Source organism: Cryptomeria japonica, chromosome 6 (genome assembly GCF_030272615.1).
Source record: "Cryptomeria japonica chromosome 6, Sugi_1.0, whole genome shotgun sequence".
Lineage (NCBI taxonomy): Eukaryota > Viridiplantae > Streptophyta > Pinopsida > Cupressales > Cupressaceae > Cryptomeria > Cryptomeria japonica.
Genome location: NC_081410.1, coordinates 414,723,090 through 414,739,590, shown reverse-complemented (window position 1 = coordinate 414,739,590; position 16,501 = coordinate 414,723,090). Strand labels below are relative to the sequence as shown.

At 35.3% G+C, this 16,501-nt stretch overlaps 1 protein-coding gene across 4 annotated transcripts in view; it reads right to left on the bottom strand.

Moving 5' to 3' along the window:
- Positions 1–16,501, bottom strand: part of LOC131039103 (probable LRR receptor-like serine/threonine-protein kinase At1g53430) — a 101,090-nt gene that overhangs the window by 31,375 nt on the left and 53,214 nt on the right. For 2 of the 4 annotated variants that reach the window (XM_057971759.1, XM_057971762.1), the window contains 3 exons: positions 7,027–7,101; positions 6,745–6,789; positions 6,522–6,574 (listed from right to left, as the gene is read on the bottom strand). In XM_057971759.1, coding sequence (XP_057827742.1) covers positions 6,522–6,574; positions 6,745–6,789; positions 7,027–7,101 — 173 coding nt within the window. Of the gene's footprint in view, positions 1–6,521; positions 6,575–6,744; positions 6,790–7,026; positions 7,102–16,501 lie in introns of those variants that run through there. The other 2 variants (XM_057971767.1, XM_057971780.1) reach the window with 2 other exon arrangements.

Genomic DNA, 16,501 nt, shown 5'->3' with positions numbered 1-16,501 from the left:
CAGGTGGCTTCGGTTCTAGAAAATAGATTACCTACAGATACTTCTTTGGGTAATACTGGGCTTCCTTTAGTAGAAACCCCTCTTTCTCCCACATTGTCAACTCCTGGGAAAAGAGGTCATAAACCTAAATCTATTAAAACTAGGCTAGAAATTGATGCGGGAATTCAGTCAAGTCTTCTTTCCTCTTAGGAAACTTTCATAAAGAAAAGACCCAAAAAACCCTTTAGTCCACCAGTCACAAGAGGCTTGGCGACTAAGCGTAGTCTTCACAAGACCTTTTGGGCAAGTAAGGTTTCTCCGGTTTCTTTGGAAATCTCGAGGGGAGCAGACGCTTCCCCTCAGGGCCAATGAGGATTTTATCCTGGAATGTTAGGGGCTTAAATACCCCTAACAAATGACGCTTGATTAAGTCACAAATGGACTTAATGAAGTGTGATGTGGTCATGGTACAAGAAACTAAGTTAAATCTATCTTCTACTAATAGGTTATTCTCTTCCTAGAAAGTGTGGAATTTTTGTGCTTCTCCCTCTTCAAGTGCTTCTAGGGGTCTTGCGATCCTTTGGAAAGATTCTAGTGTTCATTTCTCATTAATTTCTTCCTCATCCAACTGGATGCTTGGTCTCGTCAAAAGTAGGATATCTAATTTAAAATTTTGGCTCTTTAATGTTTATGGGCCGTTTAGGGTTTTAGAAAAAAGAAACCTTTGGGAATTTCTGGCTTCCCTTGCTGCCCCGCTGCGTAATGTTTTTCTAATTTTTGGGGGGGATTTTAATGCAATTACTAGTTTGAATGAAAAGGCTGGGGGAATCATCCCTAACAAGCATTCTATGTCAGATTTTTGCCTCTTCATTCAGTCATTAAATTTGGTTGATTGTAAACTGCTTAATGGGACATTTACATGGACCAACATGCATAGAGACTTTTGCCAAATTTTTGAGAGGTTGGATCATTTTCTGGTTTCAGAAAATTGGTTTAATTCAGGATAGGACTTTGTTTCTTCAGTTCTCCCCTTTACTGGTTCTGACCATTTTCCTATTCAGTTTACTATTTTTGAGGATAGGGCTCCTCGGAAGTTACCTTTTAAGTTTGAGCCAATGTGATTTCGAGATCAATATTTCCTACCTTCATTAAAGCAATGGTGGTGCTCTGCCCCATTCTTTCCTAGGTCTTGGATGTTTCATCTTGTTAATAAGCTGGGTTTCTTAAAGCAGAAGATTAAGGTGTGGAAAGTATCACATTTCAAGAACATTTTTGGAGAAAAGGCCAAGATTCAGGAAGAAATTGAACAAATTAATAAGAGCATTATGGCTTTAGGAATGTCCTCTCTTTTGTATGATAGGTTGAAGTTGTTGAACTTTCAACTTATTGAGACTTTGGCTAGGGAAGAATCTTATTGGAGGCAAAAGTCTAGAGACCTTTGGCTCTCTGAAGGGGATAGAAATACTAAGTTTTTTCATTCCTCGTCCAAGCTCAAGAGGCAACGTAATTGAATTTCCTGTATTACTGACTCTAATGGGAACAATTTGGTGGATGAGGAAGATATTGCTTCCAAAGCCATTAGGTTCTTTAAGTCACTTCTTACAACAGATCCAATTGCGCTAGATAATGAGATTGTGCAATCGATCCTCTCTTTAGTTTCTCAAGAAGATAATAAGAAGCTTATGGCTCCCTTTACTCTAGCTGAACTAAAAGAGATAGTATTTTCCATGCATCTAGAGAAGGCCTCAGGTTTGGATGGGTTTATGACACTATTCTTTCAAAAGTGCTGGGAGTTTATAGGGAATGATGTATTGTTAGCCTTGGAGGAATCTAGAAGAAATAGGTCTATTCTTAGAGAGCTTAATACTACTCTTATTGCTATCATTCCAAAGGTGGATAATCCTACTTTGTTCTTAGATTTTCGTCTGATTTCCTTATGTACTACTTTATATAAAATCTTTAATAAGGCAATTTTGGTTAGGCTCTCTAAGCTCCTTCCTCAGATTGTTTCCCTGGAGCAGGGAGGATTTGTACCTGGTCGGGAAACATCTGAAGGTACGATTGTAGCTCATGAAATTTTGCACTCCATATCTCAAAAAAAGTTTCCGGCTATGATACTTAAGCTAGACATGCTTAAGGCTTATGAACGGGCTAATTGGCAGGCTCTGAGGGTTGTTTTGCATAGATTGAGTTTTTTGCATTGTTGGGTTAAGTGGGTGTTTTCTTGTATATCATCTACTCACTTTTTAGTTTTGGTTAATAGTTCCCCTTCAAGGTTTTTTGCTTCCTCTCGGGGACTTAGGCAAGGGGATCCTTTGTCTCCTTTTCTTTTTATTCTTTTGGCAGAAGCATTAAGTAGGGCCATATCTAATGCTACATCATCTGGTTTATGGTCAAGTATTAGAATAGATGGCCTCCTTTCTCTACAATCCCATTTCTTGTTTGTGGATGATACGCTTATGTTCGAGGTAGCCTCTCTAAGGGAGGCTTGAGTTTTAAGAAAATTATCTATGATTATGCATATCTTTCTAGACAAAGTGTTAATAATCATAAGTCCAAAGTCTTTTTTGTGAATGTCTCCCCTCTAGTTAGAGATAGACTTGTCCGCTTTTGGAATTTCCAAGTAGGGACCCTTCCGTGTGTATACCTGGGCATTCCTTTTTTTCTAGGGTCGGAAAAGGCTTCCTTTTGGAACAAAATTGTTCATACAATATCCTCTCGAATCTCTTCCTGGAATCACAAGTGGCTTATGATGGTTGGTAAAATTCTTTTAATTAAGTCAGTCTTGAATGTCATCCCCACATTTTTGATGTCTGTTTTGTAGGCTCCCCCCCAAGTTATTAAGAGCATTAAGGTTTCCCTTAGGACCTTTTTTTGGAATGATAACTTGGGTGATAGGTCGAGGATCCCTCTCTTGGCTTGGGACAATATTTTTCATCCCAAAGAGCTAGGGGGTGCAGGTATTCATAATTTAGCTGCTCAGAATAAAGATTTAGGGACAAAATTGGTATGGAAATTATATGCCAAACCTCATAGTAAATGGGTTGCAATCATGTTTGCTAAGTATTTAAGGGGTGCTTCCAGAGAAAGGATTTTTACTGCTTCATCTCTTCCAAAAGATTCGGCTTTCTAGAATTTTTTGGTATCTTGTAGGATGGTTATTTTGCCACATCTATCTTGGGTTGTTCATAATGGGAAGAAAGTTTGGTTTTGGGATGAAGTCTGGAATGGGCACTCTGCCCTTTCAGCCATCCGAGACTGGTCCCCTTTGTCTGGTATTCTATTAGAGCTTTGGGGGCCTTTTGTTGCACATTATTTTGACATTGTCTCCACTAGTCCTTGTGTGATTGAGAAATGGAAGATTATCCCTCCCTTGTCTGTTGATAATAATCTTATTCTGGCTTTTGTGGAAGAACTTCACAAAAGGCCCCTTGTTTTCCAAAATAAAGAGGATTCCTTGGTTTGGATTAAGAGTGTTGCTGGTTCATATTCAGTTAAAGATGGTTATAATTCTTTAGTTCAAACTTCACCATCCCCTTGTTGGCCTACTAAGCTTTTTTGGCATCTGACTTGTCTTCCTAAAGCAGGGTCGTTTGCTTGGTTGGCAGTCCAAGACAAGGTTCTCACTAGGATGCGTTTGGACAGACTTGGGATTACACTTGTATTCCCTTGTGTTTTTTGTGGTCATTATATGGAATCCATGGACCATCTTTTCCTATTTTGTCCATTTGCTTCTGAGTGCTGTTATTGGTTATTTGGCATGCTTGGGTGGTCTTCTGCGATAGGTCCCAATCTACTTTTGCATTTCATGGCCTGGCCCTTGTTGTTTTCCTCATCATTTTATTCATCCCTTTGGGTTGTGGCCCCATCACTGGTGATTTGGAATCTTTGGCTCAAAAGAAATTCTAGAATTTTTATTCATAAATATGTCACTTTGATTGAAGTAATTGGTAAGATTCAATCCTCCATCAGTGAGGTGGTACTTTCTTTCATCCATAAAAACTTAGATCATCTCAGTTCTTTCTCTCATTGGGATAATTAGGCTACTTGGAAATGGTCTGTACTTCGTCTGATGCCCTCCCATGGGGCTGTATCAGGTGGTCTATCTTCTTTGGTTAAATGAAAATTGGCTAGATGGAATTCTCCACCATTCCCTTCATTCAAACTTCAGTTTGATGGGGCTTCCAAGGGTAATCCGAGGTCTGGTGTTGGAGTAGTTATTTTTTATCATTCTTCAAAAATCATCAAAGTTGTGGGTAAACAAATTGGGCATGATACCAATAACGTGGCTGAGTTTTAGGCTTTATCCTTTGGGCTTGATCTCTCTCTTTCATTAAACATTAAAGACATTATTATTGAAGGTGATTCCATGATGGTGTTTTAGGCGGTTGTAGCTAAGAAATGTCTATCTTGGCATCTGCAATATTTCTTAGATCACATTCTTCAGCGCTAGTTAAAATGCTTTTCCACTTTTTCTATCTCACATTGTTTTAGGGAGACCAACGTCATTGCATATTTTTTAGAAAATAAGGCTGTTGTTGAGGGTGTTGATTTCCTAGAGGTTTCTCCCTCGGACATTCCCGCATCTTGCATGAAGATGCTTTTTTAGTTGGTGGCTCCTTGCTTTATGTGGTTGTTACTTCCCTATATGGCTATAGGGGGGATGTTGTCCTACCTTATGGCAACATTTCTATTGTAGTCATATTTGGTAGTATCTCCGCACAAAGTCCAGGGGTAGGAGGGGTACCTTTTGGATTGGATGGTGGAGTTATTCTTTCTCGATTGAGTGGTCGTCTTTTGGTTATCTTGGTTGGTGAGATTTTTTGAACTTCTTTCATAAGTTTGGGATCTCTTTGGATTTCGACAATCATTACATATTAGTCAGTAACTATATGGCAGGGGTACTTGTATAGTATTTGCTTGATCCTCTATTTTTGGTAATCATTTTTCGTTGCGACTAGTTGTTTGATGCCTTTCCATCAGGTTTTTGTACCTTAAGGACTTGATTCTCTCTTCATTTCATATGGCATCATGGTTGATCTGTGATTCATGGAGTTGTTTTAATGATTGGGGTTATTATGGTATTTGTTGGCTTTATCATTGCATGATCAACTTCATGTTAGCATCTTTCTCTTATGATGGGATAATTATGATATGGTGATATTGTTCTCTATTATATTGTTGTTGGTGGGCACTTATGGCTTTCATTCGATCTTTGTCTTGCTTTTCACTCTAACATCATGTTATATTTTCTATGGAGAATTCTTGCCAAATTTGGTGGTTGGTGGCTTATCTGAGGAATTGGAAAGAGTAGTTAATGTGGTATTGCAGAGGGTTTCTTATTCTGATATTATTCCTTGGGTTATTGATTTGGATTATTCTTTGGATCGGTCTCATCCTTCTTCCTGAGGGTCTTCAATATCCTTCTCTGCTTCTTATTTGGATCTGTTTATGTTTGCTCACCATATTTGTGATGGCAGGATCTCTTATTCTTGGTTCTCTCATGGCTCTGAGTTTTGTTTTCTTCAGAGCTTTGGATTCTTGTGGTGTTTAGATAGGTTGGATTTTGGGGTGATGGCACTGATTTTTGGTGGACATTCTTGACTCCATCTTCAGATGCTCTTTGTTAGACTGATTCTTACAACTTACTTTATATCTAATGTGGAATGCAATGTATTGCAATGTATATGGGGGGTTTGGTATGCCTATGAGCTTTTTGTAATGGGTAGATAGGCTTATGTTCTTTTGAGCAATACTGAAGGGTTTTCTTACTGGTTCTTTCCCTTCAGTGCTCTTTGAACTAGACACATGTAAAAAATATATATATAATCAATATAATTTTAGTGGTCTCATCCACTTTTATCAAAAAAAATAAATAAAAAATGATCATATCAATAAAATTATATCATACATATTAATCAAAATTTATGATGAGAAATCAAGTCTTCAGTACACAATTTAATAGAGAAATCTTCTAAGAGAAAATTTTATTATGGTAGTGTTAATCCTTTACAAGGTGAATTTATGAAGAAAATTATTAGATAAGTATGAATTTTTTTACTATAAATATTATAATTATATAGAAAAATATTTAACATTTAAGAATTGATTAATGGTGAGATATTATCGTGACTAACTTATATTTAAAAATAATAAGTTTAATTTATTTAAAGATAATTAAATACTAATTTTATTAGTGGAGATTCGAGCAAACTACAACCTGAGTTGGCCTAGTGGTGGAGAACTTGCACTCTTGAAAGAGAGGTCACAAGTTCAATTCCCACAAGTGGGGAGGATATGTACACCTTATCGGCTTCAACCCATTACCAATAATGAAGTTTCATAAACATCCAATTTTTATTTTTTTTAAATAATAATAAATATGCCTCCTCTTAATTATAATGATAATGAAATATTGAATAATAAAAATTAGAAGCTTACTTTTTGGATATTTTAAGTCATTTTTTTTAAATAATAATAAATATGCCTCCTCTTGATTATAATGATAAGGAAATATTGAATAATAAAAAATAGAAGCTTACTTTTTTGATATTTTGAGTCACATCTGAAACCTTTTTGAAGATACTCAATATTGCTGGATTGATTCAATGACAAATAACAAGTTCATTATTGATAATCCAAAAAATTATTACATATAATAATTTACATCAGTAAGAGATTTTATTTTTCTTCCATAAAAGTAAGTAATATTCAATAATATTAAATGATATAAAATCCAAATCAAAGGATGCATTTTAGACATACCTCTCTGAAGTAGGATTGGTATTAAATGAATTCCCTACCAAATTCCTGTGAAAACAATATTTAGTGGGAGAATATATTGTGGTAACTATTTTAATTAAAGATTAAGAAAAATATAACTAATTTTAAATTATGGATTATATAGAAAATAATTTTTAGAAAGAGTGTAACACTATTTTTCAATTTCATAATATAAAGTTATAATAACTTATAATAAAAAAATAATAAAAACAGAGTGAAAAACATAGATACATGTTCCAAATATATTGTTCAAGATAGTCTTACAATTTTTTTTTATTTGAAATGGACTTTAAATACCAAGAAGGAAAATCTCCTGTAAACTTGTTGTACGACAAGTCCCTACAAAACAAATCAATATATTTATATTTAGAAATAAAATGATAAAAAATTAACATGAATTTATGTCACCTTGTAATACTACTTGTCATTTATATTTATTATTATTATGTGTCGATATGTTTTGTTTATTTATTTGTTTATTATAATAATATATCTATTTGTCTCAAAATCTATAATAGAATGAACATTAATAAAAAACACCAAATCTAGATTGCATGTGTAAGAAAATAGGACCATGTAGAGACAAGAAACTGAACAAAGTGTATCGAGGAGAATTGTGAAATGGTTCAAAGATAAAAGAAAATGGGTACGTGAGAGAAAAGGAAGGCACAAAGAGACACAAAAATAATACTAGCACTTGCACCGAAAGGGGTGCAAGGATTACTTTGATAGAAAATATTTCAAAGCCATAGCAATTGTTTCTTCTAATGACATGAATTTCTCCTCTTTTTCATTAATCTAAAATATAATTTAAACCATTTTGAGGAAATCAATGGAGTGATATAAGTTGTTGGAAGTAGCTAGGTTAGAAGATGAAAACAATAGTTGCTCCATTGGACATAATGAATAATATGTGTAGTCTCACTTAAACATAATCTAGCACAATAAAAATTTGAAATTTGTGGCTAGTAATTGAAAATATGTTTTACGTCTTTGTTGCATTATTCCCACAAAATATGCTTCTTAACTTTGAGCTTCTCTCATTTATTATGTAAGACTATAGAAGATGCAGTATTATCAATTTCTATGTGACTCAAATAAAATATAAAATTTAAACTTCATGTAAATCTTTTTTATTTACAGATGATGCCTTATATTTTTTGGTATCTCCATTGTATAAGATTTAATCATGTGGTTTCTTTTTTATTATTATATGTGCTTTTGGATTTCTATTTGGTGTAATAATACTAATCCCAAATAAAAAAATATGAGAAATTATATATCTTAATTCTTTCAACTATATTTGATTGGCTCAAAAACCTATGTTGTTAGTTAAGGATAGTCTATGCAGTAGTCTCAAAGAGGAAAATGTAATTTAAAAGACAAATTTCAATCTATTTTCAAACAACTATTAGTAGGTGTAAAAATAATTAAATTTTATATTTTATGCAGTACTTTGGCTATATTCTTAATGTTGAAAGGTAGGAGGCTTGTGATAAAACTTCATTACATGTGCATTGTTGACTATAGAGCACAATTTGTGCAATTTTTTTGGGTAAGTCACTTGCCATTGCTAAGCGATCACTAGCAATTCTAGCTATTATGTTGAATTGAATGTAAGGAGAAATATATTTATTGAATAAAATTGAAAATTTAAAAATATTATTTGATGATTTAAAAATTAAATTTAATAATTTTATGTTTCATCTACAATGTAATCAAACAAATTGTAGCAGATGTAATTTTCACATAGCTTGAAAGGGTAAGACAATTATTATTTTGAATAGACACCAGACAGGAAATAAATTCTTTTAGTGGCAACTGAATTATCTTGCTATGGCCTACTGCCTCATATTGGAGTTATTTTGTAGAGAAAATGTTTTCAATAGAAAAAAATACCAGAAGTGACAACATAAAAAATTACTTCACTAAAAGATTTTGCACAAATTGTGTCTATTGCTAATGATGTCAGAAAAATATCAGTGTCTGCTACCAACAATGCCGATGAGAATAAATGGGCAAAGTTTGCAGGAAAAATATTAGTGTATGCTGCCAATGATGTCGATGAGAATAAATGAGCAAAGTTTGGAGGAAAAATATTAGAGACCCTATGAAAATAGGAATTTGTTTAAGCTGAGATGAACTAACATAATTTCATTACACCTGCTTCAATCTATTTATAACAGTCATAAAGAATTTAGGTAAAAAAGATTGGATTTAGATTCTTTAAGCTATAGGCAAGATGTGACTTGATTGCCCAATCTAAATCCGATTTGATTTAATTAGATTTGACTTTACTAAAAGAACATTGTTTTCCAGCTTGTATTCTAATAGTGTTTATCGGGTCTTGTATTCTAACAAGGTTTACCAGAGTGAAACGGGTTTTAGTAGAAACCCTATACAAAATAGGTCAAAGCTATTCTGACTTCAAAAAAGATCGCGTGATAGCAACATGTTAGTCAATCGTAGCTATTTATTGCAAAATCGACGGTGTAAAACACGTGACGTGTTAGTCAATCCGTATTGCCATTTTGGAGCCAGAATAGACTTGTCCCACAAAATAGGCTGTGGTTATTCTGGCTCCAAAACGAACCTTTTGTACAGTGCGATAGCCATGTGTTAGTCAATCACAGTTGTTTATTGCAAAATCGACGATGTAAAACACACGACTAACATGTGTGTTAGTCAATCCATACTATCATTTTGGAACTAGAATAGATGCGTCCCACAAAATATAGCCTATCAACTAACAAGCTAAAGGATTTTATAGCCAAGAAATCTAACTTGATCTCAAATTGAATGAAATTTGATTTGATTCCATGATTTGCTGAAAGAATTGACACACAACTAAAAACCAATTGAAAACCAAGAAACAACTTCCCAAGTAGATTTCTGGTGTGAGACAGGGTTGAGTGAAAACCCCCATGTAATATAGCCCATTGGCTAACTATCGGCTAAATATAATGCTAAGAAGATTATATTCAAAATTAAAAAAAAAATAGATAAAATAAAAATAATAAATATGATACATATAAGAAAATCAAAACAAATTTCAAAGTTGAATCACTATTGCAATAACAATAATAGTTATTGCAATAATAACTAATGATTAGTAGAACTAGTATCAACCGTTGAATTGCAAGAGAGTAACTTAAAAAATATAAGGATATATAATTTAATCATTTTTAACATGCTGAAATTATATCATTTTATTTAAAAAATATCTTTACTATTATATATGATCTAATATAAAATATCTTATATTAAAAATAATTCAAAGTCAAAATTGAATAACATTTTTTGTAGACTCATTAAATTAGTTGCCTTCCTTGGTGATATTAATAAAATTAGTAATTTAGCAATTTTCATTAATGATTATTCTATAGTTGTAGGGAGTTGAGTTGGTTGTTTTTTCCAAAAGATGTGCTGGATATCATTACCATCCTAGTTAAGGACCTCATATTAGGTTGTTAAACCATGTCACAAATCCCAAGGGGAGATTCAAGAATATCAAGGAGAGATGTTGGACACATTCTAAAAATTTCCCCCTCAGTGTTATTCAAGGGGATTTGTTGATGGGTCTTTTATACTCACCTAACATGCAAGCTTCACAAGCAGAGCTTCTCCTGAAAAAGAGTAAAGATTACGAAATATCGACTCCCCAAGGTCATGTACATTGGGTCACAATTGTGCATGGATAGTTCAAGGTCTATGTAACTTATTCAATCAAGGTGGTAGGCTAGTTGCAAAAGATGTTTATGTAGATCCACTTAGAAACAAAATGAAAAGAGATAGGGTGTGTAGAAGAAACAAACATAACCATGCAACACTGTCAACTTGAAAGAAGTATTTCAGATGAACAAATATTATCAATAACAAACTAGATAGCAATAATTAAGAATTTCCATCCACACATAGGGTCTACAATCTTACATATAGAAAGAGCTGACTATTAACTTCACATATCATGAAACCCACATTACTTGGAATGATTATGCTATCCAGAATGAGAGAAGATATCAGATTAAAGAAATACCAACTTTAATCAATAGAGATCATGAAACATGAGATCCATGAAAAAGCTTGCATTGATTAAGTAAGGAATAATAGGTACCAACAAGCACTGATACTAAGAAAGTTCAACAATGTTTGAAACTTAAAACTAGAAATGTAAATACTGCAAATAAATTCCTAAACTATGGTCTCCAATCTTCAATTTTTGGACCCTCAAAATGGTCAGATTCATTACATTTATTGTGTCTTACTCCCTACAATCTAGGAATAAACTATGCCTATAACCCAATTACAAAATGGTGGAGGTCACAATTGACATACAAGTCACTGCTTTTGAACCTCACTCAATTGACACTACTGAACGAGTGATCATTGACTATAGTAGTAGTTCCATCCAATTGGAGTGCAACTTGGGGCTTGTTAGTGTGGTGCATGTGGAACACATGCTTATATGAGCTTCTATCAAAACTATGTGTTACACCTCTATGAATCTAGACTATGCTTTTTCGCTTGCTAGCACAGGAAGTATACTCCGAGTTAGCCACCTATTTGCTACTTGTTTTCCTTATAGCTTTGGTAGTTTCCCATGTAACAATATATTGAGGTAGATGGTGGATCAGACACATACTCAATTTGGAACTTTGATACTCTTAGAGTTTCCTTGACCTCTTCCATCATGTTGACCAAAATGTCCATTGTTTGCATGGCTTGGTAGGACTAGAGAACTAGGTGCATATATCTGTCCATAATTGTGACATCAAATTAAGTAGTCAAGGAGAAGTATTCAGCTACATATGCTTCATGTTGCTTGAGAACCACTTCTTGGTAGAGTGCACCTAATTGCAATGGGTTCATTCCATATTTACCCATCACCTTGGTTACATACTATTCATATTGTTCCAGCAAGCCAAAGAAGAATGGATGTTCCTTGAGTAACTTAGTTCTATATTGATCTATAATCTCTACCTTTAGCTCCAAGATATCAATGCAAGACTGCAAACCACTGAGATCCTCTCCCCCTAGTATGTCTTATTTTCTTATTACATCTTCTCCCAATCCCTTGATCTTTCTAAGCACCCTAGTTTCTTTGAGATCTCGTTGGATTGAGCTTCCCATTGTCCATAATGGAGAATGAGGCCTTTCTCGAGGAGATAAGAATCTTTATATATCTCCATGGTGTCTTGTAAAAATTTTCTCACCTTACTCAACTAATCTCTTGCCCAATTTTTGACCATGGTTGTCACTTTACTCATCTCATATACTGACTTGACTTCTTCTTATGGAAGTGCTGAGGTGGAAGGCAGAGTGTCTCCCAATTTGGAATCCAACGACTTTGACATTTCAATGAGCAAGTGTTTATATTTTTGTAGTTGAGCTTTGACCTCCTTTGATTTATGCTCATTTTCTATCCTCATCTTTATTGAGGTTGTGGTTGCATCTAAGGAGGCTATCTCTCCCCATTTGGTCTGTTTACCAATATTTACTTGAGATATTTGGTATCTTGGGGAAGCTTGTTCTTCTCCTTGAGTGCCTTGTATTGGTACAACTATGTTGGCAATAACATCTCTAGAGTCACTCCTTGAGAGATGGTGAAGAGTCTTAGCTCTTTTTATCCTCCTTGGGGACTTAGTGATTGTCTCTTGTAGGGTGATATTTGGCAATACAATCTTGTTCTTCTGTTGGAAGCTGAAAGTAAGCCATTGTGGCATACTATCATCTTATCGGTCACCTTGAGTAGTTACCATGTGAGTTTGAGGTGGCTTCTCTTTCTCCTCATCTTCTTCTTTCTATCCCTTATCAACCTTCTGATGTTGCTCAAGTTGTTGCTGTGTAGACTCCTCTTGTTGTAGCGAAGGTTGTGAAGGTTGATAAGATAAATTTTCTTGAGGCACTTGTCGATAACCCTACTATTGTTTCTGCTTGGCAAACTCTTCTAATTTCTCGCCTACTTATTGCTCAAAGGCTTCTTTATCTACTTCATCTTGTTGTTTATGTTGGTCTCCTTCTAGTTGCTTGAGAAGTAGCTTCTGATCTAGCGGAGTGAGCACCATTCTTTCATCTTGTTGACCCTACTCATCTACCTCCATGGTTTCTACTTGTCCATCATATGTCTAAAGGAACACAATGGACCACTGAGAGGGGGGTGAATCAGTGGTAATAAAAGAACTATAAATTCTAAAAGATCCAGGCTTTAATAACAATAATAATAAAGCTATGAGTAGAGATACATAACACATTAATACACACACAAAGAGAACAAACTTATAACACAATACGAGGAAAATCCATAGTGGGGAAAAACCTCAGTGAGAAATGTTGCTGGAGTACATACTGCTCCAATCCAACCTCACAAGTAAAATGGAATACAATGTTTAGGGAACCAACCCAAGGAGCACCAACCCCTAAAGTTTATGGGTACCAACCTAAAGGAGCACAAACCCCTACATTTTATGGGCACCAACCCAAAGGAGAACCAACCCCTAGCTCTAAGCACCCACTCAGATGATTACAATGAAGATAAATTACAAATACAAATTAATCACCTTGTTATTTTTCTCTTGCTCTCTACTCTCTATTCTCTATCTTCTTCTTATCTCTTCATCCAACCCTTTGACCTCTGCTCAATTTAATCATCTTTCTCTCCCTCTCACAGTGTATATGACCCACTGTGTTATATGTCTCAACTTTGCTCTTGTATCTCTGTTTCCTATATTCTATTATTTATCCACACTATTGCTCTTCACTTTTGCATTCTACTATCTCTTCCTTCACTTTCAGCTCTTGCACAACTACAACTCAAAGACTTTCTTTTGTTGCTCACAATTTTCTACACTTCACACTAGTTGCACTACATTCTCTTACTCCTTCCTTATTTTTTGTTTAAATGAGCACCTCTATTTTTTATCACCAACCATTGGTGTACAACTGCCAACTTGGCTTCCACATCTGCAACTATCAAAATCTCATCAACCAATACTCTATTCGACTAGTTCTACACCAATAATGGTTTCCCTCCTAGAATAGATTCAAAGCTAATCTCCTCGACCTCTGAGAGATTATGTTTGCAAATTGGTCAAATTCATTGTACACACCACTCAGACATATATCAGTTCATAATAAATGTATTCTCATGAAAACCATTTGTATTCAGATCATACTTTCAAAGTTGAATTACTATACTTAGTAACCTTCAGCTTGGTAGATTTCCTCGATCCTCAAAAAGCTCAACAACTCTCTCTGCAACATGATCACCATTAAATGTTGCTCTGTCCTTCTCAGTCTTCTCTATACTCTGATTACCAACTTTAGTAATCTATATTTGTCTAATGAGATCTGATCTTTTCTTCGTAGATCATCTTGAGCCACACAACTAGCCTCTAACTTGATCATTATTAATGCATTCTCTATCCTCATCGACTACCCTAAAAGGATCGACAACTATTTATATCATCACCGACTTCTCCATATCTGTTTTGTTATTTGTTCATAGGGATCCACATGTCTTCATATTCTTCATCTAGATCATACGGTTAAGGTCGATCAGCCACCACGTAAAACCCTATGTCTATCAACATGCACAAATATCATCAAATTGACATCCAAGTCACCTAGTAAACCAGGGTCAAATGCCACATGGACTATTGTGCTTATCGGGCTACCACCATCTCGACAAAAACACTTCTAATGGTCATGATGACCTTAACCTCTATTGCTATGGGATGGCGGGATGCACGACATTTTTCCTTTTAACTTGCCCTGCATCACTGTTCAGACACCTATTTTTCCTAGGCTGGTGGGATGCATCATTTTTCTGCCTCTACATACCCCCTGAGTTTCTCTTTACATCCATTTGCAAGCTATAAGATAGCAGTATCCTTCTCTCACTTCACTGTCCTGTCCCGTACGATCATTGCCCATCCATCTTGAATGGTGTGGGATAGTGGGGACCTTCTATCATTATCATCATGTTTCCCTGAGCAACCATCATCTTGTATTACTTAGTACTATGGGATAGTAGGATTCTTGATTCTTGCCTTTGTCCTTTTAACCTCACATGGTCACCTTTCACATGTCCATCATGCTATGGGATGGAGGGAGGCAACTCTTGCTTCTCCTTGTGTTACCCTATAAGACCTCCAATCTCAACGCAAACAAGTCATGGGATAGTAGGGGGTCACTATGCCTTGCTTGAAATTATCCCACATGAACACTATGCACACACTTTGTGTGGTGCAAGATAGTAGGGGATACATTTCCCCTTGAATTTTCTTGTCCTGCGTGATCAACCAAGGCTCAACAAACATGCCACAGGATAGCAGGGGGTCTTCAACCTCTATGAAACATTTATCCTACATGACTTGTGTCTCATTCTTCTCAACATTGTGGGGAGCTACAAATGGCCTTTTCTTCATTCAAGTGTTATCCCACATGGTCTCTTCCCTACATTTGAACACACCATGAGACCCATAGATACACGTGAACCAAACTCTTGTTGCCACATGGAAATCATGATGTACAAAATACAACACAGGACTCGGTGACTGCTACCAACATGTGGAGACAATGAATTTGGTCAAAACCCCTACATCATAACACAATGTGTTATGCACAATTTCATAGCATAACTTGCATGTTATGCACGATTGGTCTAACTTCTCAACAACCTCTTGACATTCCTGTAACTGCATGCGAATAACATAGTGTGTTATACACAACTAAAACTAACTTTTTTTGAGTCAGACCAAATTTCATCATGCCTTATCAACTCAATAGCTGGTGACTTCTTTGTCCAATTTTGAGTCCCAATAGAACATCCCATGCTTGCCTTCTATATCTCCATGTGGGACTAACATGATGTGTTATATGATGCTGCAACAACATTTTTATCAACATGTCAATCTGATCTATGTAATTCTCTCCACTGCCTACTTGCAAGCCCAATATCTAACTCCTTTGAACTTTCTATCTTATTTGAGGCCATTTGCTCCATGTAACCACCATGCATGTACATTTAACCTACATAGCTTTGCTATCCTAATGCAACACCATATCAGTCAATTTGATTTTCCTTTGAGGTACACATCTTGCAACTTTGTCAATCTGATGTCTCTACATGCCTTTACATCTCTCTACATCTCCATCTAGTGGGTGTCCTGCAAAGTCTTTATATCATAGTTATGTGGTTGTCAAGTTGTTCCTCTGCACATTCTTTATCATGTTGCACATTCTCTCTATGCCACTTCATCTCATCATTTGAAATCAATCAACTCCGCATGCCTTTTCATAACTGACAAATATGTTCTTTGTTTTATCTTCATTTTGGGATACCTCATGATTTGTTACATCAACTCAATTGTTGACATCAATGACAACATCAATGCCAACAATGTATGTGCTTGGGTGGCCTCGATTGTCTGATCTTTATATTCTTCAATAACTGTTTGAGAAGGTTGCTCATCTTGAGGAATTGAGGGCACTTTCTCTAACATTGCTTCATCTAAGACTTGTTTGTAGGTAGCTTGCCTTTGTATTGTATCTCCTCTTTTCTAATGGACTATTGTCGAGATATTCTCATCATCCTCCTCTTAATTTGATTCAATATTATGAACAGTGACACTTTCATGAATTAGTACACTGGCTGCCATAGGGACTTGAGTGGAAGAGGTAGGTTCTTTGAAATCTTGTGCTTGAGATGTGCTTTCACCCAGAACAATGCCAATTGTAG